At 39.9% G+C, this 26,633-nt stretch overlaps 1 protein-coding gene across 13 annotated transcripts in view; it reads left to right on the top strand.

Moving 5' to 3' along the window:
* Positions 1-2,249: 2,249 nt before the first annotated feature.
* Positions 2,250-26,633, top strand: part of RNF38 (ring finger protein 38) — a 66,817-nt gene continuing 42,433 nt past the window's right edge. For 3 of the 13 annotated variants that reach the window (XM_002918890.4, XM_034664122.1, XM_034664121.1), the window contains exons 1-2: positions 18,309-18,752; positions 26,461-26,610. Coding sequence is in view for 1 of the 13 variants with exons in the window: in XM_019799337.2 (XP_019654896.1) it covers positions 19,171-19,179; positions 26,461-26,610 (159 nt within the window). In the remaining 12 variants the exon portion in view is untranslated. Of the gene's footprint in view, positions 2,321-18,181; positions 18,264-18,308; positions 18,753-19,161; positions 19,180-26,460; positions 26,611-26,633 lie in introns of those variants that run through there. The other 10 variants (XM_011224563.3, XM_034664119.1, XM_034664117.1 and 7 more) reach the window with 10 other exon arrangements.

Genomic DNA, 26,633 nt, shown 5'->3' with positions numbered 1-26,633 from the left:
TTGTGTTTTACATTTAGGTCTATGATCCATCTTGAGTAATTTCTGTGAAAGATGTAAAGTCAATGCCTGGGTGTTTTTTGTTTTTGTTTTAGTTGTGGATATCTGTTTGTTCATTTATTTTAAAGATTTTATTTGTTTGAGGGAGAGAACACAGGCCAGTGGAAGGGGCAGAGGGAGAGGGAGAAGCAGACTCCCTGCCAAGCAGGGTACCCAACACGGGGCTCAGTTCCAGGACCCTGAGATCATGACCTGAGCTGAAGGCAGACACTTAACCAACTGAGCCGCCCAGGCGCCCCTATTTTTAATTTTTTGAGGAACCCCATACTGTTTTCCACAGTGACTGTACCAACTTGCATTCCTACCAACAATGCACGAGGGTTCCTTTTTTCCCACATCCTCACCAACAGTTGTTATTTTTTGAGTTTTTGATCTTAGCCATTCCTACATTATTCTTTTTATCAGTGCATAAAATATCATAAAAATCTACCTTTAAACAAATCTAAAAAAGTTATTTCAATAAGTATGAAATAAAAATGTTTAATATTAAGAAAGTGTCAAAGTTTAGTTGGTAGCATTCTCAGTTGCACATGGAATAGTCAGACATCTGAATCGATGGCATGGTGAATTTTACAGAATATGGTAGATGGCAGTGGGATGTCTTAGGTTCAGCTAAACATTTGTCCTCAGACTGGTAAAACCGCCATAGGTCTCATTTGGCAGCACTTTATTCAGAAGGATTTAGGACAGAAACTATAAGTAAGATAGAGTCCTGGAGCACCTGGCTGGCTCAGTTGGTAGAGCATGTGACTCTTGATCTTGGCATTTTGAGTTCAAGCCCCACATTGGGTATAGAGATTACCTAAAAAAAAAAAAAAAAGATATTGGGAGTCCTTGCAGCCATCCATGTAGCAGTTCATATTTTCTGAAGTGCTCTTCTGACAACTTAAGTTCAAAGAAATGTTACCTACATTTGGTGCTGCAGAGAACTCCATAGGCATAGTTTCCAGGATCCTCTGCAAGGGACATGCCTAATTATATGTCACCAGACCAAGAGAAGCTCAGAAACATGGCTTCCTACTAAGTGTTTATTGTACTTCCAGTCCAGATGCAGCTTACTAGTTTGGCAATTTCTATCATAAGCAATGTTGCCAAGTAATGTATAGGTTGCATGTTGTTTTAATCAGGTTAATAGGGATTATCCCTAAGTCACATTCTCATACATGAGGAGAAGGGGTTTTGCTCACCTTAGGTAGACAGTCATGCCTGCTGGCTTTTTATTTATAGTTTTTGTTTTAGTTATCTTTTAAAAGGCTTTTCTTACTCCAAGATTATAAGTCTGCATTTTCTTTCTTTCTTTCTTTCTTTCTTTCTTTCTTTCTTTCTTTCTTTCTTTCTTTTTTTATTTAGTCTGCATTTTCTTTTAAAACTGACCTCATTTTTTAAAAATGTACTTTTATCTTTGAGCCACCATTTTCTGTATGGTGTGACATAGGAACCAAAACTTTTTCAAATGACTAATCAGTTGTTTGGATCATTTATTGAATAATCCTTTGTTTTCCTATTAGTTAGAAATGTCGCTATTAGTTATTATAGGAGATAGGTCTTCAGACTAATAAACATGTATATTAAAGTATATATTTTTAAAGCAATAACTTATTTGTAATCTTATATGATTATGTATTAAACATTTTTTTAAGATTTTATTTTTAAATCCTCTCTTCACCCAACATGAGACTCAAAGTCACAACCACAACCCCACGATCAAGAGTAGCATGCTTCACTGACTGAGCTACCCAGGTGTGCCCCATGATTGTGTATTAGATTATATTATCTGTATGCTAAGAATTTATAGGGTCGTCTTTTTTCTCAAAGAAAGTGTGTGTAGTCTGAAGAAGGGTATATATATTTTTTCTAAATAGTTTTTCCTTATTGAAAGCTGTTATGCTTATTTAGGTGGCCTTTGAAAGCTGAGCTGCTCAGTGAAGTAGAAAATGGTGAATAGGGGGTTTGAACAACGAGCTTCTAGTTTTAGACCCGCCACTTCACTGACTGCTACTTTGTGCAAGTCAGCATCTCTGTGTTTTGTTTTGCTTAATTAAACTGCATGAATAATAATCCCTATCCAGCCTACTTCTGACTGTTGTTTAGTGTTAGATGGGATAATAGATATAAAAGCACCTTTAATTGGAAAAACAGTTTAAATGTTAAGGACTTACTGCATCTTAACTTTTCCTCCCTTTCTCTTGTAGGTAGTGTTGGTGCTTCTTTTCAGTGCCAGTCCATCCATCACGACCACATTTGTCATGATGACAGTGACAAGGTGAGGTCTGTGTTGATGTCTATCATGGTGAAAATGCATGCTGCCCTTATACTGTTGGGTTCATTTGCATAACTGTGGACATAGGGCCAGGAGGGTGTGCACAATGTTGAGATCCAGAGGGCCTTCCTGGTTTATGTGTCAGATTATTAGACTGTTCCAGAACACTTGAGGATAATTTTCAGGAGGTGGGCTGGACTCTTGATAAACTCTTCATTTTTTTACCCTCATCCCCGTCACTTGGCTTCCTCTTTTCTTGCACAGAGTGAGAGCATTATCTTAGTGTATGAACAGGTGCTCCCAACACTGCTAATTATCTCAACAATTTGTGTGTTTCTAGTTTGAAATCTCTTAGCCATTTTGATTTGGTTTTTGTAGTTGATTGTGTTAGATTATGGTTTCTTCTCATACTTAGTTTTTTTCTCTGTATCCAAAGCCCAATTTAATGGTGACGATTGAGAACAGAACCTGTCTGTTTCATGCCAAAGAAACCTTTTTGGGCCTGTTTTTTTGTTTGTTTTTAAAATCAGGTCCAAACTGTTGGTAGTTTTGTTTCATTTTGGTGTTTTGCTTCTTCTCTAAAGAAATCTCGTCTTGGGGGCTTTCCAGTACTCATCAGCACCCTTGATGGCCCAGCCCTTGGAGTAGATACTAATGTGGGTTTGGTGTTTGGAACATCTGGCTGCTGATGTTGGATGGGCTTAAATTTAGTCTTTTCCATCATCAGTTTCCAGTGGCTTCCCTCCCATTTCCTGTGTCTTACATGCAGGAATGTATCACTCCCTTGGTAGTTTTCCCAGGCAGACCAGTCCAAGTGATCTTTTTCTCTGCTGTTCTAATCAAGACCCTCCTCCCTCATCCTGTTGGAGCTAGATCAAGAAGTTGGTTGGTCATTGGGATTTTCCAAATGGCTTTCTTTGTTCTGTGTGTTGATCCCTGTCTTTGTGAGCTTTGCTCAGACAGATTTCAGTCTGTTTACAGAGAGAGTGGCATGCTTTTAGCATTCCAGAGTCTCTTATTATTACAGTAATCCAGAGTCCTGGATTTAACTTTTAACTTATTTTAGAAGCAAGCCACTGAGACTGCTAGACTATATAGTTGGCTCTATAAAATTCAGTATACCACAGATTGTAGAAATGAGCATTTGAAAGTGAAAGAGTGATGATAGAGGGAAAGGCAGAATCACTTTAGGCCAGTAATATTGCATACATTTGTGCTTTGTAATTGTGAAGATGTTTTTGGGTTAAGGTTTTTCCCCTGCTAAGTATCATATGCTTTTCTCTATTTGTTCATTTGTCGGGGTGATGCCGAACTGTGCTCTGTTCTGTCTCCAGGTTCAAGGGTCTGGAGATGAGATTTCTCTTCACCTATGCCAAAAACTTGCCATTTACTTTAAAATGTTTTTGCTCCTAATTTCTGAATCTTTGTATGACCAGTTTTGTTCTTTTAGGAGATGGCATTTTTTTCCTGAAATACGTGGGGAGAGGGAAGAGAACTTAAGAGCTTTTGTCACTTGATCTGCCCAGTTCTCAAAGAATTGTGAGAAACTGCTCTTCCCTCTCTTCTGCTTGCCATGTGTATACTTATGATTATTTTCCCAGAGGGGAAATGGAGAGAGTGGATTCGTTTCTTGACTATGTATTTATAATTTATTCAACTGATTCAGTCAAATGTATTGATTGGCATCGATGTGTCTAAGCCCTTAGGAAATGTATCAGAATACAAAACAAAGATTGCTGTTTTTTCAAGTGTATAGTCTAGCTGGCGAGGCAGACAATAAAAATACACTGTTAATACGTAAATAATAGAATATGTTAGAATAAGTGCAGTGGATTAAAGAAAATATAGAGCAGAATAAGTGAGATGAGAACCACCAAGAGTTGGATAGTACAGATTGCAACTTTCTATAGGATCATCAGGCATTTTTCTGGGGAGGAAAACAGTAGATAGCATGTTTAAAAATCAGATCTTTATGTCTGCAACAGCTGCTGACTTCATTCTGTAACAAATCGGTATTGGTTTTGCTTGCAAAACCAAAAATGAACCTGCTACCTGATACATACCACTTGAATGTGTGTGTGTGCACACATATACACTCACAATACATTCTCTCACTTTGAGAATTGAAGGGACTATAGGGCACAGCCAATTTAGCCCTCTTTTTAAAATAAACTTGGAAGCTGTGACCCCACTGGTAGAAATGACTTGTTCAGGAGTCACTCTGTAGTGCTGGGTCTAGACCAGATCTTCTGTCCCCTATACAAGTCATGCAAAATAATTGCTTAGGTATTCTGATTGTGAAAACTGTCAAAACACATGTTTATGCCTTGCTTAGTATCCTCATTTAGCTTTCAGGCATGATCCATTTCTCAGATTTGGGAACCAAAGGTGATTTTTCTTAAAAGTGGCCTCAATCTAACTAAACCATGTGTGAGTAAGGATGGAACCAGGGGTGAGATGAATAAAATTTTTTAAAAAAGGTTTTATTAGTTTTTTGTCAGACAGAGAGGGGGGGGAGAGTGCACAAGCAGGCAGAGGGAGGAGCAGGCTCCCCCTGAGTAAGGAGCCGGATGCGGGACTTGTCCTGGGATCATGGCCTGAGCCAAAGGCAGACGCTTAACCGATTGAGCCACCCAGGCGTCCCAAGATGAATTAATGTGTAGCCTCAGTGGTACACTTTCCCAGAGTGGCCTGGAACACTTCCAGGAAGGCTAGTCACTTGAGAGAGGAAAATGGGAGAATTCTTTCAAAATTGGCATGTATGTGAATGGCTACTCAGAGCAGAAGTCTTTCCTGGACAAAACTTCCTTTTGCTAGCCATTTGTCAGAGAAGAAGACATCAGTCCGTACAGGTAATGCCATGCAGACTACTTTTAGGGAAGGTAGGAAATGTGTTACTGGTTTTTCTTTCATGACTGTATACTTTCTTTTAATCTTGATCTTTTACATTTTTCAATTTTTAAAAAAAGTTACATGTTGATTATACAAAGATATGTAGCACTACTTTTAACCCCTCTACCCAGAAGTAACAATTGGAATTCAGTATAAACAAGATTAATTGAAGTTATATTTGTGTAAAATATTTTTCATCTTTGTAAGCAGTGGTTATTAGTATATTCAGAGTTGTAGAACTATTTCCACCATCTAATTTTAGAACAGTTTTAACATTCCTCACTCAAAAACCCATACCTGTTAGCAGTCACTCTCCACTATTCCTTCCCCCAGCTCCTGGCCACCACTAATCTTTATGTCTTAATGGATTTGCCTCTTCTGCCGATTTATAAGTGGAATCACATTATATGTGGCCTTTGTGTCTGGCTTCCCTCACTTAGCATAAGGATCTCAAGGTTTGTCTATGGTGTAGCCTGAATCACTCTCCATTCCTTTTTATGGGTGAATACTATTCCATTGCGTGCATCTAACACATTTTGTTTATCCATTCACCAGTTGATAGGTATGTTTCCATACTTTGGTTATTATGAATAACATTGCCAGGAACATTTTTGTGTAAATATGTTTTTGTTTAGTTGGTCACATGATATGTTTTTTTTTGTTTTTTTTTTTTTTTTTTAATTTTTTTTAAAGGTTTTATTCATTTATTCGACAGGAGATAGAGACAGCCAGCGAGAGAGGGAACACAAGCAGGGGGAGTGGGAGAAGAAGCAGGCTCATAGCGGAGGAGCCTGATGTGGGGCTCGATCCCATTACGCTGGGATCACGCCCTGAGCCGAAGGCAGACGCTTAACCGCTGTGCCACCCAGGCGCCCCACATGATATGTTTTTAACATTTTGGGGATCTACCAGACTGTTTTGCAAAGTGGCTGCGCCATTTTGCATTCCAACACATGCATGAAGGTCCCACTTTCTTCACATCCCCATGTTTACATCCGACACTCTTTGGTTGTCTTTCAAATTATAGCTGTTGTAGTGGGACATCTCAGTTGTTGTCCATAAGGGATATATGTTTTAATTTGCATTTCTGTAATGACTTAAGTATGCTGAGCACTTTTTTAAATGCTTATTGGCCATTCCAAATCTTATGGTCAGTTAAAAAAAAAAAAACTCAGTTAAAGGTCTTTTTTATCGTTCTCGGAGATATTTATTTATTTATTTATTTATTTATTTAAGCACAAGGGCAAGAACAGTACACAGAGACAGACTATGTCATAAGAAAACTCACTCTCTTTGCATTCTCTTCATGGTGAAAATAAAATTAAGTTGCTCTGCTTATCTATGGCTGTGTAATTAATTACCCCAAAATTCATTTGGTGTAGAGCACTTGTATCTTTCATGATTCTGGGGTTTCCTATGCTCAGGTAGGTGGCTCTTGCTTTAGAGTTTTCTCATATGTTTGCAGTCAAATTGTGGCTGAGGCTGGAGTCATCTTTAAGTCCTCAATCACATGTTTGATGTTGATGCTGGTTGTCAGCTGGGACTTCAACTGGGACCCTTGGCACAAGCACCCAAATGTAGTGGGGGCTTCTTCATAGCATGGCAGTTTGATTGCAAGAGTGACTGCTCCAACAGGATCAGACAGATGTTGTATGGCCTTTTATGACCTAACTTCAGAAGTCACAAAGCATCACTTCTAGCACAGTCACAGAACTGCCCAAATTCAAGAGGAGGGAACCTCTGTCTCACCACTGGGGAGTAATGTCAACGTAAGAAGAAGAGAATGAAGGGTGGGAGAACTTACTATGTATGGTCATCTTGGGAAATATAATCTGCATACTATATGTACTTGAACATCAGTTAAAATGGCTGCATAATGTTCTACCATAAGGATACATGGTAATTTATTTAACCTGTCTTTAATTGTAGAGCTTTAGGTCATTTTAAAAAGCTATTATGCATTTATTCATACAGCAGATATTTATTAAGTCCCTACTATGTGCCAGGCACTGTTGAGTAGCCAGGATAGAGTGGTGGAAAGACTAACAAGGAAGGTCCTTGTTCTTCTGGTGTTTATTTTTTGTGAGAAGGGCAGAAAATGAACTGTATATGTAAATCAGTAAATAATCAGATACTCCTGAGTGCTGTACAAGTAGTTGGGCAGTTGGCTACTCTAGGTGTTAGGGAAGGCCTTTAAGAAGGTGACACTTGGGACACCTGTATGGCTCATTTGGTTTAGCATGTGCCTTCAGGTCAGGTCATCATCTCAGGGTCCTGGGATCGAGTTCCATTCGGCTCCCTGCTCAGCGGGGAGCCTGCTTCTCCCTCTGCCCCTCCCCTTACTCATGTGTATGTGTGCTCTCTCAATCTCTCTCGAATAAATAAAATCTTAAAAAAACAAAAAAAAGGTGACACTTAAGCTACGGTCTGAATGATAGGGAGGAACAAGTTGTGAAAATCTGGGCCATGAGAGAAACGTCGCAGGGAGAGGAAAGGGCTAGTGCAAAGGCCCTGAGGCTAGAAAGATTGCCCAAACGGAAGGCTGATGTGCTCAAGCAAGGTGGATGAGGGTAGAAGTGGTATGAGATGAGGTTGAAGAGGTAGGCGCGGGGCAGGTCATATAGAACTTAGTAAGCCAGGAGAAGGTTAGTTTTCGTTCTGTCTGTTACAGGAAGCCTTTGGAAGGTTTTAAAGCAAAGGAATGACACGGTCTCATTTATATTTTTAAACATCCCTTTTGCTGCTGTGGTAAGATTTTTTTCTAACTGTGGTAAAATACACCTAATTTAGAATTTACCTTCTTAATCATTTTAGGTCTGGTACAGTTCAGTGGTGTTAAGTACATTCACATTGCTGTGCAACCAAACTCCAGAGCTCTTTTATCTTGCAAAATGGATACTGTATATGCATTAAGTAGTAACTCCTTGTTCTCTCCTAAACAGCCCCTGGCAACTACCATTCAACTTTCTGTCTCTGTGAATTTGAGTGCTCTGTGTACCTCATATAAATGGAGTCATAAAATATTTGTATTTCATTAAGATCTATTCATTTGAGAAAGCACGGGAACATGCACAGGGGTTGGAGCAGAGGAAGAGAATCACAAGCAGACTCCCCTCACAACCCTGAGATCACCACCTGAGCTGAAACCAAGAGTTCCACGCTCAACCAGCTGAGCCACCCAGGCGCCCCATATTTGTCTTTTTGCGACTGGCTTATTTCACTTAGTGTTGTCAAGGTTTGTTCATGTTGTAGCATGAATGTTGGAATTTCTTTCCTTTTAAAGGCTGAATAACATTCCATTGTATGTATATAACACATTTTGTCTATTCATTCATCCATGGATGGACACTTGGGTTGCTTCCATGTTTTGGCTCTTGTGAATATGCTGCTAGGAACATAGGTGTACAAATATCTCTTAGAAACTCTGCTTTCAATTCTTTCGGGAATATACCCAGAAGTGGAATTGAGGAACTGCTATACTGTTTTCCAAAGTGGCTGCACCATTTTGCATTTCACATCCTTGCCAACACTTGTTATTTTCTGTTGTTATTGTATTTAATAGTAGCCATCCTATTGGGTGTGAGGTCGTATCTCATTATGATTTTGATTTGCATTGCCTTACTGGTATAGTGATACTGAGCAGCTTTTCATGTGCTTATTGGTCATTTATCTTCTTTGGAGAAATGTCTCTTCAAGACCTTTGTCCCCCCCCTCCTCTTTCTAGAGAGAGCGTGCACACGTGTAAGTTGGTTGGGGGGGGAGAGGGAGAGAGAATCCTAAGCAGGCTCCATGCCCAGTATGGAGCCTGATGCCAGGTTTGATCCCATGACCCTGAGGTCATGACCTGAGCCGAAATTAAGAGTCAGGTGTTCAACCGACTGAGCCACACCGGTGGCCCAGCCTTTGCCCATTTTTAAATCAAGTTTGGTTTTTGTTTGATTATAGGAGTTCTTTATGTATTCTGGGTATAACTCCTTATCAGACAGGTGATTTGCAAATATTTTCTCCCATTCCAGAGGTTTTCTTTTTACTCTGTTGGTTGTGTCCTTTGCACAGAAGTTCTTATTTTGGGGGCACCTTGGTGGCTCAGTCGATTAAGCATCTGACACTTGGTTTTGGCTCAAGTAATGATCCCATGGGTGATGGGATTGAGCCCTGCTTCAGGCTCCGTGCTTAGCAGGGAGTCGACTTGGGGATTCTCTCCCTGTACCCTTCCCCCTCCTTGCTTGCTCACTCCCTCTCTCTCTCTGAAATACATAAATCTTTTTTTTTTTAAGTTTTTATTTTGAGGGAATTCCAATTAATCTTTTTCTCTTGTTGCCTGCGCTTTGGTGTCATATCCAAGAAATTATTGCCAAACCCAGTCTCATGAAGGTTTTCCCCCTGTGGTTTGGTTTTGTTTTGTTTTGTTTTGTTTTTGTTTTTGTTTTTTAAAAGATTTTATTTATTTATTTGACAGAGATAGAGACAGCCAGCGAGAGAGGGAACACAAGCAGGGGGAGTGGGAAAGGAAGAAGCAGGCTCATAGCGGAGGAGCCTGATGTGGGGCTCGATCCCATAACGCTGGGATCACGCCCTGAGCGGAAGGCAGACGCTTAAGGACTGCACCACCCAGGCCCCCCTCTCCCTGTGTTTTTACCCTAAAAGTTCTATAGTTTTAGTTCCTAAGTTTAGATCTTTCACCCATTTGAGTTAATTTTTGTGTGATAGGGTAAGGTAAGGGTCTGTCTTCATTGTTTTGCATATGGATATCTAGTTTTCCCAACACCATTGCTGAAAAGAGTGTTCTTTTCCTATTGAATTGTCTTGGGACCCTTTTGACACTTTGGGGGTCATTTGACTATATATGCAAGGGCTTATTTCTGGGCTCTCTATTCTGTTCAACTGATCTATGTATCTGCCCTTATGCTGGTACCACAGTGTTTTGATTATTGTAGCTATGGAATAAGTTTCGAATGATGTATTTCTTGAGCCTGGATTGTTAGAGAAGAATTGAATCACAGGATATGAACATTTTTTTCAGCCTTTGTCTTTTTTGTGTATTTTTTCACACATATGCATCAGTTTATGCTTCCCTATGAGAATGCCTGTCTCGCTTCCTTTTCACATTGAATAACATCCATAATGTCAAGTTACTTTGTGAATGATTGATGAAAAGTGGTTTCTAATTGTTTTAATGAATATTTCTGTGATTACTACTGAGGTTGTATACATCATTTGTTCCTTAGTCACTTACAGCTTTTTAAAAATTGGTCTTTTGCATAATTTTCTCTTCTTGTGGGATATTCCTGTTTTCCTGTCACTTTTTAAATCTTCTGTCATATTTGCAAAAAAATTCCCAGCTTTTAATTTTTAGTGACTTTTTTTTTCCTGTTCAGAAATTTAAAATTATTTTGGGAGCAAGTCTGTTGGTGGTCCTTTGAAATGTATTTTATTGCTTTTACTTCTAGGAAATCTGTCTCCAGAATACCTTCAGATATTTCCCTACATTTTCTTAAAGTTTTTAAATTTTACATTATGCTTTCTGAGCTTTATGGTATTATATGATGCAGTGTGTTTTTAAATAGATTCTCTCTTTGCCTTATTGTGGAATATCTGAGGTGATTAGGAATACATTGTAATGTTAGGTATTTTGAGATTATTGTTATGTGGCATTCTTATCTTGGCTTATGAAATATCATTTCTTTCTAAATTTAATTTGTTTTTATTTATAAGACACTGTCATAACAGGAACAAGTAAGCAGAGGAGAGATAAACTTCGGTGAGAGCTTAAATTTTATATTTGCTCTGTAAAGAGTTGTCCTTTATGTAAGGGTTTTTATGTAAGGTGATCATTTCTGTTTTGTGTGAATCTGCTCAGGTAACACACTTTCTTCTTTAACTTAAAGTTTGGAAAAGGCCTCTTGAATGTGGCTTGGACCCGAGGGTACAGGGTTTATAGTGATATGCCATGTATCACAATGTCTGTGCAAAAGCACCCTGGTTAGTCGGTGTCTTAAATGTATGTCATCAGTGGAAGCTACCAAGAGAACCCTGGCATTTTCATTGAGCTGGCCACACCTCATGAATGCAGTGTGTTAGAATTCAATAGCCAGGGGCATCATCCAGAGCAAGGCATCAACTATGCAGTCACATGAGCTCCCCCAGCATTCCCTACAGGAAATTCTGTTTTCCATTAAACATGGTGAAAGTTACAAGATAGTCCTGTGTTCTGATCTGCTTAGAGAACATTCTCATGTTCCTTGCATCTTGACCATTTAAGACCCCTCGCATTCCCATGTCCCTTTTTGGCGACTGCTTTTTCATTATTTTCTCCAGAGTGAAGGTGCTAGTTGTCTGTCTGCTTTTCTGTTTCTTAACCAGTGCTTATACTATGATTTATTTATTTTCTTGAAGCACTTACGTAAGTATAGTCCATGTTTAGTGGCTTTTGGGGTCATATTTTACTTTAGTGTCTAATTCTTAATGATTTGAGTCCTCGTTCCTTTTAGTTGCAGTCGACCAGTTTTAGCGGGCCTTCCTCTCCAGGTGTTTCTGGGATGCCATAGGTATCTTTTCTGGTGGCTGCCTGCCCTCCTAGCTAGCCCTTTGACTCAGGACCTGTTGGTCACCAGCTTTTCTAAGTGCTGCCCCTCTCACTAGTGTCACTTTGGCCCCAGTTTGGGCTCACTTCCTAGGTTATTGCATTTAATAAGACCATAGTAAAGGGTCAGGGATTTAACAGGGAGTTAAAACAAAGAAAATTTAAAGCTGGGTATGAAATATGACTGTTCTCAGAGTATCCTGGCCCAAGTTTTGTTTTCTGGGCTTCTCTCCCTAGTCCTTGGCCTACTGCAAAGATAGAATTAGCCTATCTTTCCCTCAGGGGATGCCCTTAAACACTGCTGTTTCCTCTCCAGAGTTGACTCCCAACTACTTTCATTTACTGTTGGGTGGAGTAAAAATTGGCTCAACTTTTTAGGAGGCAATTTAGCAACATTTCTCAAAATTAAAAAACAAAGACCCTTTGAAACAGCAATTGCATTGTTAGAAATTTACCTTTATGGATATATTTTCTTTTTTAAAGATTTATTTATTTATTTGAGAGAGAAAGCACAGAGGGAGAGAGAGAGGGAGAAGCAGACTCTCTGCTGAGCAGGGAGCCTGATGGCAGGACTCAATACCAGGACTCTGGGATCATGACCTGAGCCACCCAGGCGCCCCATGGATATTTTTTTAAATGCAGGGCAAACTGTATGTGTGTATGAGAGTATTCGTTGAGTCTTTATAATATCAAAACACGGAAAAAACCCACTAAATATAATACTTTGTCAAAAATAAGAGATGGTTTATCCCTAAAAATGAAATAACAGGCTTTTGTTAGATCTGTATGTGGTTAACTCTTTTCGTTGCCTGGGGCTGTCCAATGGATTAAAAACTATAGTATTAGCATATGATTTGCCCTGAGATTGAGCAGCTGGATCAATTTAGAATGAGAGTCATAGCAATTAGAATTGCTCCCAAGATGCGCCCTATTTGCCAGAACAGAATGAGCAAGGTGACTTTAAGATCTCTGCTTCAGAGGGTATGCATTAAGGCAGGTCGTGCCTCAGAGTCTGCTCTTTCTCATTTATCCTGCTCCAGAGATTGAATGTGCCATGATGTGCAGTCCATGCTTTATGGTGCACCCTTGCCTCTCCATTTCTGGCTCAATCTCGGTCTCTATTTTTCCTGTTTTTGGCTCAGCTTATCTTAGGCACTCAGGTTTATTTACTCATCTGTCTTGAACTCTTTCCTGGCTGATGGCCTTTCACCTGGTTCTGCTTTTTACCCCCTTCTCACCTTCACTGCCCTGAGAACTGTCATGGTTCAGTCCCCGGCATCTCTCACCTGTACTATAGGAACAGCAGTCTGCCCACTCCTCCATCCCAAAGCTGGCTATATTGGGGGAGGCTTTCAGTGGCCTTGGGTTTGGGTGCACCTTTGCTGCCCCTTTCTGGTCTTTGGCAGCTGTAGCTGGCAGCTGCTGCTAATTAACCTTTCCAGTCTGACAGGTGGTAACACTTAAGGGTGAAAAGTGCTCATGCTGATGTTTTGCATTAGATCAAGTCTTGTCATGGTTTTGGATAATGTGTAGCCTGAATAGTGCTAGGCCAATACACCTTTCCACTACGTAGCTTCATCTTCTTGGATCCTTTTAGCTGGTTTTGGGGGAAGGAGGGAAATTTTGAGGGAGGAGGGTGAGCAGAGCTAGCTTTAGGAAATTTTGAAATTTCCTCTTTTGTCTCCTCGTTCCTCTCTTTTACTACCCATTCTACTTTTGTCTCTCCTTTCTTCCTGGGATTTTTCTGTTGAGAAAAACGTTGAAATTACCAGTGCTATGAAATATCACATATAATTAATTGAACTATTGAGTGCTTGCCGTGTACTAGAACCCTTGCAAGAATCAGACTTAGTCCTTGGCTTCAAGGAGTTCACCGTCTAATGGGCAAAAGATTGAAGTAAATACGTATTTATGTGGCAGAATGATTAATGCTATGTTAGAACACAAAATAGAGACCACTAACAGCAGTAGTGGTTGGGGTTGGAGTGACATTACAATCAGGAGACTTGGCAGTGAATATGATGGCACAACCCTGTTCCTGACAGTGTTAACAGTGGGAAACTGCCTCTTCATTATAAAGGTCACGAACTCCCAGCAGGAGGATCATTCTTTACCCAACACCTTTTTTGACAGGCCACAAAAGCGTATAGCATTTTTTTCCCCTCTGATATTTTTCCTCTATGTGCGTGGTTCTTCAGCATCTGAACAAGTGATTCTTTATCTGCAGCTCTTCAATTATGTGTTTCAGCATTTTAAAATAAGACATGCGGCCCCTTCCCTTTTTTGTGTATTCTCTACCGGCCAGCATTCTTCTCATACATGATAACAAAGGAGAGATGGGACCTGCTCTTGAGGGGCTTACAGTTTAATGGGGGAAACAGACATTAAGTAAATACTGTAAGGAATTGTGATAGGTGTGTGTAAAGAAACAAGAAAGCCTATAGCCTCAGTCACCTCGTTTATATAGAGGTCCTTCAGATAGTCATTATGTTTAGAGTCTGTGATGTCTTAGAAATACAAAATTGAGCACCAAACCAAATTTTATATTTACTGTTAGGCAGACTATTTATCACTTATGTAAAATTTATTTGTGGTTATTGTTCATGCAGTGTGCTCAAAAATGTATTTCCGGCCATAGAACTATTCAAATTCACAAGATTGGAAGTTAGTTTTCTAGAAGCAGATTGTGAGTTTCATTATGAGATCTTCCTTAAGTTTATCCTAACATTATAGCTGTTTTCCCTTTGTTAAAAATAAGGAAGAGACAGGGGCACTTGGCTGGCTCAGTCGGTGGAGCATGAGACTCTTGATCTCGGGGTTGTGAGTTTGAGCCCCACATTGGGTATAGCGATTACTTAAAAATAAAATCTTTGAAAAATAAGGGAAAGAAATTTAATTCTAAGTTCTGTTGGCTAACCAGCAAATTCTGCCAAATGTTTAAAGAAGGCATAATACCATTCTTATAGAAACTATTCTAGAGAGTAGAAAAAGAGAGAACACTCCCTGATTCATTTCTAAGGCTAGCATAATCTTTGTAATAAAACTTCACAAAGACATTACAAAAAATGGAAAATAACAGCTATTCTCATTTAAGAACACAGATGTAAAAATCCTAACCAACATGTTAGCAAACCAAATCCAACAATATATAATAAGGGTGATAAAACAGGATTTTATTAGGAATGCAAAATTGGTTTAACATCCAAAACCAGTCAATGTAACTCACATATTAACAGAAATATTTTATGATTATCTAATAGATGCAGGAAAATTTGATAAAATTAAACATCCCTTTATGATAAACTTTTAATAATTTAGAAGTGAAAGAGAAATCTCCCAATTGCTAAAGGGATCTGCAAAAAACCTATTGGAAACACCATACTTAATGGTGAAATGTTGGGAGTTTTCCAGTTTGGGAATAAGACAAAAGTGCACATTCTCATTGTTTCTGTTTAGCATTGTGCTAGAAGTCCTAGCCAATGCAGTAAGACAAGACAAAAAAAAGGAAAAATGTGTTGGAAAGAAAGAAATTGAAAGGTCATTATTATCTGCCAACAGGATTATATATACAGAAAATTTAAAAAGATAAACTATTAGAATTAATAATTATATAATTATAGCTATATAATTATATAATATACATGTATATAATGATATCTATTTTTAGAATTAGTAATTGTATATAAAATCTGGAATAAACCAAAGAACAAAAATATGTAAGACTTGTATAGAAAATATAAAGCAATATTGAAAAAAAGTTGATGACTCAGGTAAATAGAAGGATACGTCTTGCTCATAGATTGAAGATCAGTATTGTAAAGATTCATCCCAGATCCAGTTCAGCCCAATCAAAACCTCAGCTGTTATTCCCATGTATTAGAATGGTAGGTCACCACAGTAGATAATCCCAGTGACCAGACATATTTGAAAGAGTTTTAATATTTTCCTATTTGATAAGCAGTGATTGGTATATTTTTATTTTAGAAGTGAGGGGACTTAAATTACTTGGGTACCTCAGGAAGAAGTTTTTAGTAGTCATTCAGTTTTTACTTCTATTGTGAAAATTGATTTTAAAGAGCAGTCTTGGAGTCAGAAGTCTCAAAAAGCTCTTGCTATAGTCAGTTACTTTGCCTACAAGTGTTGTGCTATCCCTAACCATATGTGGGTATTTAAATTGATCCTGGTCAATTCATTAGATGCCCTAGCCTCATTTTGAGCGCTCAGTAGCCACATGTGGCCGCCTTTTGGATGATGCGGATATTGACCATTTCTATCACAGAAAGTTTTATTGGACACCACTCCAGGAAGGCTTTGCACCTTTTTGAACAGACACCAAATAAAATTTTAGGCGTACTGAGGTTGAGCAACTATTCTGTTATAATTTACCACTTGCCACATTGGGTTGTCAAAAGTGGCCCAGCTAAAGCCTATCTCACTGGTTGGGTGTTTATTAGCAAAATACTAGATTTTCTGGTGAAGAAAATCAATTAGAGAAGAAATTGCAGCACAGATTTCATACTATCCAACCTTGAGTTATGGGATTATTGTTTACATCTAGGCGGACTTAACGGGTTAAGCCCTAAGAGCCCAGGTAGCTAAGATCTTAACCATTTGAGAAGGTTTTTCATGGAGTTTGCCTCACAGAGGATTGACTGAGGCCCAAGGGGATTCACATTAAGCTTAAGGGATGGAAACCCTGAAGGATTGTAATAGATTTTTGCTGCTGAGATTCAGCACTTGATGAATCTGGCTCTTTTGATTAGAGAGCTCTCAAATGGTTATTTCCCTTCCCTTTCCCAGTTTTTTTCTTCCTTTCCTCCTCTCATCACATAGCTAATATCCAAGTATACAAGAAAAGTGGCTTCAGAGTGGTCTGGATTATGTAAGGAAGCTTGTGCAGCTGAGGTTCTGCTGGAAGCTAAGTGAATCTACAGCAGTAGATGAATTATAAGGGACTCAAGTTAGAAACCGATTGCGTTGGTTGCATCTAAAAGTGTGGTTGGGATTTATGACTATCATGAAATGAAAAAAAAAACACTTTACAGTTTGGATGTAATCATCTACAAACTGGCTGCTGTGGAAGACAAAGCATTTTAGGAGGAAGATTCAGCTAGATAAAAGGACTACATAATGGAGGTTTGGGGCTGGGGGTGTTTATCGAATCAGCGCCGGTTATATCATTTTAGCTTCTCTTTGTCCAGGAATTGTAAAGCTTGTGATTTATTGCTGGAACTTCGATTCAGAGTTGCTAAGCACTTGCTGTTGTGTTTCAGGCTGTAGGTTTGGACCTTGGGGTTACAGGGCCAAAACAGAGAGCCAGTCCTCTGTCTGATACAGGAGACAAATGCACACAAATAATTACCATATAGTGTCAATTCATACGTTTTTAGAAGATCCTTGAACATCAGTTTACTCTGATTCCTTAATTTTCCACTAGGCAGCTAGGCCCAGAGCAGGAATGAGACTGGTTTAAATAATGCCAGAACTAGAACCTGAATTTTTTGCTGATTGGACTACCCTAAGATATGATTACCATTTTTTTTTAAAGATTTTATTTATTTATGTGACAGAGAGACAGCCAGCGAGAGAGGGAACACAGCACGGGAGTGGGAGAGGAAGAAGCAGGCTCCCAGCGGAGGAGCCCCGATGTGGGACTCGATCCCGGAACGCCGGGATCACGCCCTGAGCTGAAGGCAGACGCTCAACGACTGCGCCACTCAGGCGCCCCAGCAACTGATTACCATTCTTGATGGCAGCAACCAGTTTCCTATCTGCATAAAGTCCACTTCTTGCATAATGCCCCCTTGATGGCCCACCTTTCCTCAGATACCACTTAGCTGTCTTTTCGTTGCATTTATTGTGCTTTTATGGTCTGTCTTCCCTTTTAGCTCTCGAACGTGATCAGAACAGGCAGCATGCCATCTGCGGTCTTTGTACCCATCTCATTTCCCATCCTTAGCGCGGTCTGAATAACGGTCAGGTTTAATTAAGCCTTAGTGTTGGACACGTTGGGTTCCAGCCTGCTTGCTTCTTTGTGAGACACCTTTGACTAATCACCTCCTTCTGCATCAATAAAAATTCCACCTATGAGTCCACATGAATACATATTATATTGTGAATTGAGTGAGGTTAGTTAGTTTGATTGCCGAGTTTTGGAGGAGGGAGGCATGGCCCAGAAGCCATACTTTAGGGAGAGAAAATGTATACGAATTGGGAGACACTGCCGGCCCCAGGGTCCCGTTCAGTAGCTGGGGCCTTACGGGTAGAGAGGCGGGCCGGGGCGGGGCTGCGCAGCGGCGCTGTGCCACGGACTCTGTTGCCGGAACTAGTCCCAGTCGCGCGCCCGGACGCGCGCCGCGCCGCCCCGCCCCCTCCCCCGCGGGGTGGAAACAAAGGGGGCTCAGCGCGCGGAGCTGAGCCAGGGGGGAAAGGGGCGGAGCGTCTGGTGGTCTCGCGCTTTGTGCTCGCTAGGTTTGTTCCTGTGTGGGGGACGAGGTGGAGAGGCGGGCGGCGACCTCGAACCTTGAAGTGGGAGTGCCGCGTGCTCGCGCATCTTGCGGCCTGGCGGCGAGGGGCGTCGCCTGCGCGCGCAGCGGAGGGTAGTGCGCCGGCGCGGCCCGCCGTGTTCGCGAGCACCGAGGCGGGGTGCGGCGGAGCGGTACGGTGCCGCGGCCCCGGCATTTAGGCCCCGGGGGCTGAGAGGATGGAGCCCCCGAGACGTTAGCCGACTCTAAGCTCTGAGCGTGCAGCTGTTTCCTAGCGCGGCCCGTGTGATGGTGCCGGGAGGAAGGAAGCGCCGTGACAGCGCCTCGGTCGGAGCCCGGGTTCCGGGGGTGAGGAGGCCCGGGGACGGCGGAGCTGGCGAGCTGGCCGCTGGCTGGGGGAGCGGTCACAATAGGAGGCGGCGGCCCAGCAACGAGCCGCGGGAGCAGCCCCGCAGGGCGGAGCCTCCTCTCGCAGGTACTGGCCGCTGCGGCCGTTGGTTCCCGCTTGAGGGCGGGACGGGCCGAGCCGAACCGAGCCGAGCCGAGCCGCAGGCCGTTGGGAGCCTGCGGGGCCATTCCCGGCAACCAGGAGGAGGTGTGGTTGCCCGGTGCTTGGCGGGGCGCGTCCCGGCAGTCGGGCGCTCTTTGTTCCCGTGGCGGTGGCGTGGAGGTGTGGGTGCAGTGCAGCCCGCGGGAGCCCCGGCCCGCGGCCGCTGGCAGATGGCCTCTCTCTCGCGGTCCCTCCCGTTTTGCCGAGGCGCAGGTGAAATGATGTCACCCAGGAGAACGCGGAACCCGTTCGGAAGGGTCCTTTTGCGTCTTTCTGCTCTGCGGGTTTCTAGACAGGCTGCGTTTTGTTCTCAGGGGATGGAAGTTCTTTTCAGAGCTGAAGAATGAGAGAGGTTGGTTTTGAACCAGGAATTTTTCAAATTATTGAGAGCTAAAGAAAACAAAGTTTTTGTATCCGTGTGTAGGGACCTGTAAGAGACATAGTTTTTTCTTCGTGCTACGAAAGTTGGGTATGCTAATTCTTCCACCATAAATAGAAATTAATACTTAACGTAGGTCATTGCTGGCATCATGTTAATTGCCTTCTCTTACGTGGCGCACTTAACTTTGAAAATTTAAGTGTATGCAACTCGTACACAATCGGTTTGTTACTTTAGAATCGCAAGCCTTTGGGATCGTGTTTGGCCTCGGTTACAGGTGCTATTGTTAATACATTTAATTCAGTTCCTTTCAGTAGCAAGCAGCCCTGTTAACACTAGGCTCAAATTAAAAATCCATTCGCACAGTTTTTGTGAAATCAAAACTTAATAAAAATCTAACGACAGTTGGGGTCAAAGTAAAATTTTAACTGTCTTCGGACAACATATGGGAAAGGAAGAAATAAGACTTCTTTAAAAGTAAAAATACAAGACCAAATATAGATAGATGTTAGATCAGTTGTAGTGAAGTTGGGACATACGTGCAATCAGAAGATGAAATTACTAACTGGAATTTTAAATGAGAATTGTCTCTCTTCACATACTTCTTTCTCCAGTTCTTGCTAGCTTGTAAACTTAATTGGAATAATATTTCTTTTTGAAAACATATTAAACCTTAAATCTGTTCATTACAGGAGTTCAATTTTAAGTTGATTTCTATAATTTTTTGTGAGACTTATCTCTTAAGAGATTTGGTAGACTTTAAAGGCTATAGTTAAATAAATTTTGCCACAAACTGGCCATATGGGCCACAGGGTCTCATCTGCAAAATATGAAAGTTGGATTTAAATGATGTCTGTGGTCCCTCCACCTCTGATATCTTTTCTGATTCTGGAAGGTAGTTTGTTTCTGTACTTGTTGAGGTTTATGTACCCGTCCTGTTTTTATAGCTGAACTAAGTTTGCAAGTATTAATCTGAGTAAATGTTGAGAACCTGACTTTTGAGGGAGGATGGACATACGATGGCATAGTTAGATATAATTTAATCTGTTAGCATCATAATGTGTAGATCTATTGTCTCTCTGCCAACAGCTTTGGATGAACTTTTTAGTTACATTGCCAGACTCTTTATTTGTGCTCATTTTTACTTTTTTTCAAGGGTGTCAGTGGGAAGTATGGATGAGAAATCCTTGAATAAAAATCTAAAATGATCTCTATGGAAAGATTACTGGTCAAGATTGTCATTGTTTTCTGGTGTAGTCCATCTGTTTCTCTCTGTGCTGCCCCGGTTTTGTTTAGGGCACCTTCATTTTTTAATTCACTTTGCTGGTTTTTATGTAGTGTCTGGGTCTGCTTACTAGGTTTTTGGTTATTTTCCTATTAACCACATATATCAGGCCTGTGTTTTCACTTTTCTGCTTTGGTTAACTCATAGCTTGCTTTATTTTTCTCTGGAGAGAGTATACAGATTGTAAACGCACATTTGAATGTAGTTTTGGTCTAGTTCATTCATTCAGCAAATATTAAATTCTTGAAGTAACTGCCTTTGTGGAGGAGATGAAGCAAATGCTTTAATTCTGTATAATAAATTAACAAGTGAGAAATTTGAGCAAATAGAGGATGAGGGGCCATCTACACAGTCTCATTTCTCCTCCAACTCTTACATCTTTTCATGTTCCTTTCTTAAGGATTTCAACACCTTACCTTCCCTCTATGTTAGAGGGCTTTATTCCTCATAGTTCTTGTTGAATTGCCCCTCATTAGACTTGAGTCTCTGAGGGCAAGAATAATTCCTTTTTTCCCATGTATTCATAGCATTTAGCACATAGTAGACATGTAATAAATATTTGAATCAATTATGAATTTAATTTAATAAGAATCGTAAAGAGCTTAGTCACACTTTATATTTTCAAATACATAAATATTTTTGTATATAAATTTTTCAGATTGATTTGGACTGGTCATGGTCTAGATACTTGCCAAATCTGTGTAATTCTTAGAGATAAACCTTGAAGAGATACTTTAGAGCATTGTGCTAAGTGGTTACCAGCCTAAATAAAATTATTTTTGATGTACTTCCTTGCTGGGAGAATAATCCTTGTGCAGGCATATCTGGATGTGGAATGGAAAGAAAAAAACTTTAATTAAAATAATTTGTAACTCTTATTTTTTCTAACCTTTATGTCTATCTTCTCAGAAGATGTTATGGTAGAGACCTCTTGAGTTGCACGTACACACATACCCCTTCTGATTAATTTATGGGATTGTGGGGTTAGGGAAAGGATGGTGAAGCCTTTCAGCTATTTTCACCAAACCTCGTTATGTTGCTCCCAGAAAGACATGAACCCAGTTTGTTGTTTGCCTTAACTCAAGAATGGAAATACTAGTATGTGTTAGAAAATGATTGTCCCAGTGCTGAGCAGCAGTGATCCTCCCTCAGTAGGTAGTACCAGTTTTTGAGTTTAAGGCTGCATGATAGTCCACCAAGCATGTTACCATTATTTTACTTAGCAAATATTTATTGGTTAAACATTTAGATCACTTCTAGTTCCCTTTTTAAATTATTGCTATTACTGTACTATGATGAACATATTTGTGCACGTGGCTTTTCCCTTATTTTGGAATATTCCCATATTGGAGTATAATCTGAGAATTTATCAGATGAAAGGTTACTGATTCAGACTGTTCAAAAAGTTAATAAAATCTACTTGATTACTTTCCAGGAGACTAACATTTGCCATCATGGAAGCAGTGAGAATATGTGGATTTTTAGATAATTTGGATTTGACCTTTTCGTTTTTTAGGTACCCAGACTTGAATCTAGAGGAAGACTTGGAGGAGTCAACACTAAGCATCTGACTCTTCATCTTTTATTTTGGTTTGGTTTGGTTTGTTTTCCCCCCCCCTTCTAATAGGCTATGATTTGAGTGCTTTTGACCAGTTGGTATGCTGCTAGTAGCAATGAACAATGTTTTGTTTTGTTTTGTTTTTTTTCTGGAGAGTAATATGGTTGTTTTGGAGAAGACTATTTGGCCTTATAGCAATTTATTTTGAAGAAAGTAGATTATTTTAATGCTGGCCTACACGTCATGTCATGTACCTGCAAATCCTCTACCTCAACTTTATGAGAAAAATGTAAATGAATGAAGAAGAAAGCTGTCATCAAAAGTGATTTTGGAGGAAGCAAGTTCTGGGACAATATCTGGACCTAAGTCCTATGTTATTTTTAGCACCATGACTGATAATAATTAGACTCTTCAAGACAAAGGTTAAATTGTTGGTTATATTATGGTTTACCATACAGGGACAGGCCGCATTAAACAAAAGATTGCCTAAAATAGTACTGTATTGGTGCTTAAAAGGCTAAAGTGTTTTCTGTAACTTTAGTTATGTGAAACAGGTGCTTTTCTCAGTTATGCTAGGTGAATTAGTCATATCGTTATATGTAAATAAACGTTAAAAATGAGAAGCGTCGGGAGTTGCAGATTAATCAGGTCTCAGGGATGTTTTCTCGGCAGGACTTCTTAAACATAGGTTGCATCCTGAGTGAAGACTGAAGTTACTGTATCTTTGTAATGTTCAGCAGTTGCCAGGTTAGAGAAGAATGCAGTTGTATCAGTTTCCAGATATGGTATACCATAAGTAATTTTAATTGAGGACGATTGAGGGAAGTAGTGGAAAGTTATGTCAGAAATAATTTACAAGGAAACATTTTTTGAATACTTAAAATAGCTTTAAATAGACTTTGTGGAATAGTTTTTTTGTAATCCAGTTAGATTACGAAAAAGAATGTGTTTTTTAATAAGTTTTATTTATTTAAATAATCTCTACACCCAGCATGAGGCTCGAACTTACAACCCCGAAATCAAGAGTCACATGCTCTTCTAACTGAACCAGCCAGGCGCCCCAAGACTGTTACTTTTAAAATTCTTAAAAGTGTTTTAGTGGGTTGAGCATGAATTTTAGAGCCAGATAGACTTACCTTCAAATTATGGCTCTGGCATTCATAAGATACGTGGCTTTAACAAGTCCGTTAACTCTGACTTGCAGTGTGTAAAGATCAAAGAGCCAGTTCAGTTTCCAGCATGAAGTTACCAGATTTAAAAATCTGCTATGTTGCTTAGGTAAAAATGTCTTAATTTATATCTTTCGTCATATTAATACAGCTAAAATTCTGGAGAGGAAACTTACTTCAGGTGTGGTACAGCAATTTCTGTTCTATTCGATATGTATACATCATGTTAGTTTTCTGTTGTGTTAACAAAGTACCACACATTGAGTAGCTTAAAACATGAATCTATTATCTCACAGTTTACATGAATCAGGAATTTTGATGTGGATTAGCTGCAGGGCCCTCTGTTAGGGATTTACCTGTCTGGTGCTGTGATGTCATGAGAGGTTTGATGTCCTCTTCCAAGCTCACTGGTGGTTGATTCAATATGGTTCCTGTAATTGTAGGACTGAATCCCCCAGTTTTCTTGCTAGCTGTCAACTGGTGACCCTCTTAGCTCCTAGAGGGTGCCCTCATGTCTCTGCCACATGGCCCCGTTCATATGCCTTCTGGCAACATAGTGGTTGCCTACAGGGTTGACAGGAGAATCTCTTCAGGAAGGGTCAGTTCCTCTTTTAAGAGCTTTCTCTAAGTCGGGCTTACCTTGATTAACTTAAAATCAACTAACTTGAGATCTTAATTACACTTAAATTCCTTCACTTCTGTGAATGGGTTCATATAATTAGGTTATATAATTTAACCTAACCATGGAAATGAAATCCACTGTATTTATAAGTCCTGCCTACACACCATGGAGGGATGGATTATACAGGAAATGTGTACTAGAGGTGGGAATCTTGGAGGCCGCCTTAGAATTCTGCCTGACATGGACACACAAAATGATTATATGTGATTTTATCTAGTGGGTACACCTGGTTTCAAGTCTATCTATCATTTTGTCTTGGATCTGTATTAACTATAGCACCTGAATATAGCTTTTCTCCATGGTATTTTTTGTCCTCCCTTTTTATAGATAAATGGAGCTTTTGACCGAAGGAAATTGTTGTGGGTAAGAGAGGAATATGCTTGGAAATTATTAACTTATGAGCACAAGGGCCAGGGTTTGCCAGAGTTTTGTTTTTGTTTTCTTATATATGACTGAAATCTTAAGTTTTCAAAGGAACAATGAATTAAGGAGAGGAAACCTGACTCCCTGATCTATTTGCCAAGCTAGCCACTTGTACTAGCAGTTTATAAGAGTGCTGCTCAGGCAGACTGCTTCAGGTATGATAGTTGAAGACAGGTGAGCTTTTTAAAACATTCTTCAAAGGTAACTTGCAAATTATAAGTTTAAGATTACAAAAAGAATATGAAACTTACATAAAGGAACAGACTTTTAAGAGAAGAGAATTGCTTTAAAGCGGTAAAAGAACTCAGATTGAGTGAGGAGTCAGGAATGTGAAATACACTTGTTCCTATGAAATATTTTTACATGTCTTCAGATAAACTCAAGGCTCCTACCTCTATTCTAATTTTTGCCTGTATTCAGGCATTTAAAACATCCTATAATTGGCTGCTTTGGATTTTGGGTTTTTTTTTGTAAACTGGAATAAGCTCTTTGGGGGTAGGATCCATGTTTTGTCCTTTTCTAACAACTCTGAGGCAGTCAGTAAATATTCCTTGATTCTGCGTTTCATACTCTGTCATAGTGGTAAAGAATATTAGCACATTCATGTTTTTAGTGCAGAGATAAGCTTTAGCTCATGTTGAAGATATTTTGTGTAGCGGTAGTAAGAATTCTAAAGTTACTGCCCTCAAGTGATTTGCTTTTACTCCTAGGAAGGTGTTTGGAAATAATTTTAGTCTTACCAGCAGGCCTGGTTATCTGTTTACTAGGCTCATAGCAAACCAGAAACAATTTATAAAGGGGCTAAGGATGGTAATTATAGAAGTATTAATATAATTAACATGCCTCTTCATGATCTGTCTGCCTTCCTCTCTGGTTACTTCTGTACTGGATAGCCAAACTGAATATGTTGCAGTTTCTTGACTACTGCTCTTTTGCCAGTTACCTCTCCATAGCATCTAGTGCCTAGCATTATCATAGAAAGATGATACTCTGTATATTGTATAGTGATTTGCTTTTGTATCTTTTTCATAGCATGTACTTCTTGAAGGAAACCATGCCTATCTTGGTTTAGTGCCTTTCACAGAATAGACATTTATAGGTGAAGGGAATGAATGAGATAGTGAAACTGACAACCAGACATGTGGTTTAAAGCACATGGTCTTCAGTGTAGGGGTAAGCACGTTTACAAACCGTAACTCCCAAGAGTAGTTCACTCCACAGCACAGTGGTACAAGTGATGCTCATGATGTCCATGATTAAAAATGCTGCAGATTTGGGGTGCCTGGGTCACGCAGTCGTTAAGCGTCTGCCTTCGGCTCAGGGTGTGATCCCAGCGTTCTGGGATCGAGCCCCACATCAGGCTCCTCCACTGGGAGCCTGCTTCTTCCTCTCCCACTCCCTGCTTGTGTTCCCTCTCTCGCTGGCTGTCTCTGTCAAATAAATAAATAAATACATACATACATACATACATACATAAACAAACCTTAAAAAAAATGCAGGTTTAAGGGGATTAACCTACAATTAAGTCAAGCATTTGAAACACGGAGTCATTTGCTTTGGGGCTTATGATCTTATTCTTTATTCTTAAGGTCACTAGGTTTGTGTTGAATAGAGCTGAGATGTCCATAAACTCTTCTTTTTTATACCTATGGTCATTATAGAAGGTTTGCTACAAATGTTCTGAAATCTCGTCGTCTTTGTATGATTGTACAGAGGGTTAATTAAAAAACAAGGAAAAAATATTAATCTTAATCAAGATGGACAGTAATCTTTCTGTACTTGATGCATGATTTTACCTCAGGTTTTCTTAACATGAAGTCTTACCTATCCTTGAGGATTTTAGAATTAATACCAACAGAAAAGATATCAGGTATTTTATGGGAATCATAGGAAGGACCTTGCATTTTTGAGCAGTGCTGTTTTGTCTTTTAAAAAGTTTTTGTAAGAGAGATCTGTTGCCAGAGGCAACCTTTGCCATCCTTATATTTGTTTTGATGTTTAAGATTAATTTTTAATTTCTTTCCAGTCTCTGCTAACACAAATACCTAGAAAATCCAGACTGTCCTTCATAGACATGATTCTCCACATTGGTGCGGCTAGCCATGAACTATCCTTTTCTTCTCCCTCTTTTTCCCAGATATCTCCCGGGGCCAATTCAGCACCTCTACCTGGCCATCCTAACAAGGTGATTTGTGAAAGGGTGAGACTTCAGAGCCTGTTCCCTCTCCTCCCAAGTGATCAGAATACTACCGTTCAAGAGGATGCTCACTTCAAAGCTTTCTTCCAGGTTCTTATATATTTACCCTTTCC

This window comes from Ailuropoda melanoleuca, chromosome 7, assembly GCF_002007445.2.
Source record: "Ailuropoda melanoleuca isolate Jingjing chromosome 7, ASM200744v2, whole genome shotgun sequence".
Taxonomy (NCBI): Eukaryota; Metazoa; Chordata; class Mammalia; order Carnivora; family Ursidae; genus Ailuropoda; species Ailuropoda melanoleuca.
The sequence above is the reverse complement of the archived record's forward strand: the minus strand, read 5'-3'. Positions and strand labels throughout refer to the sequence as shown.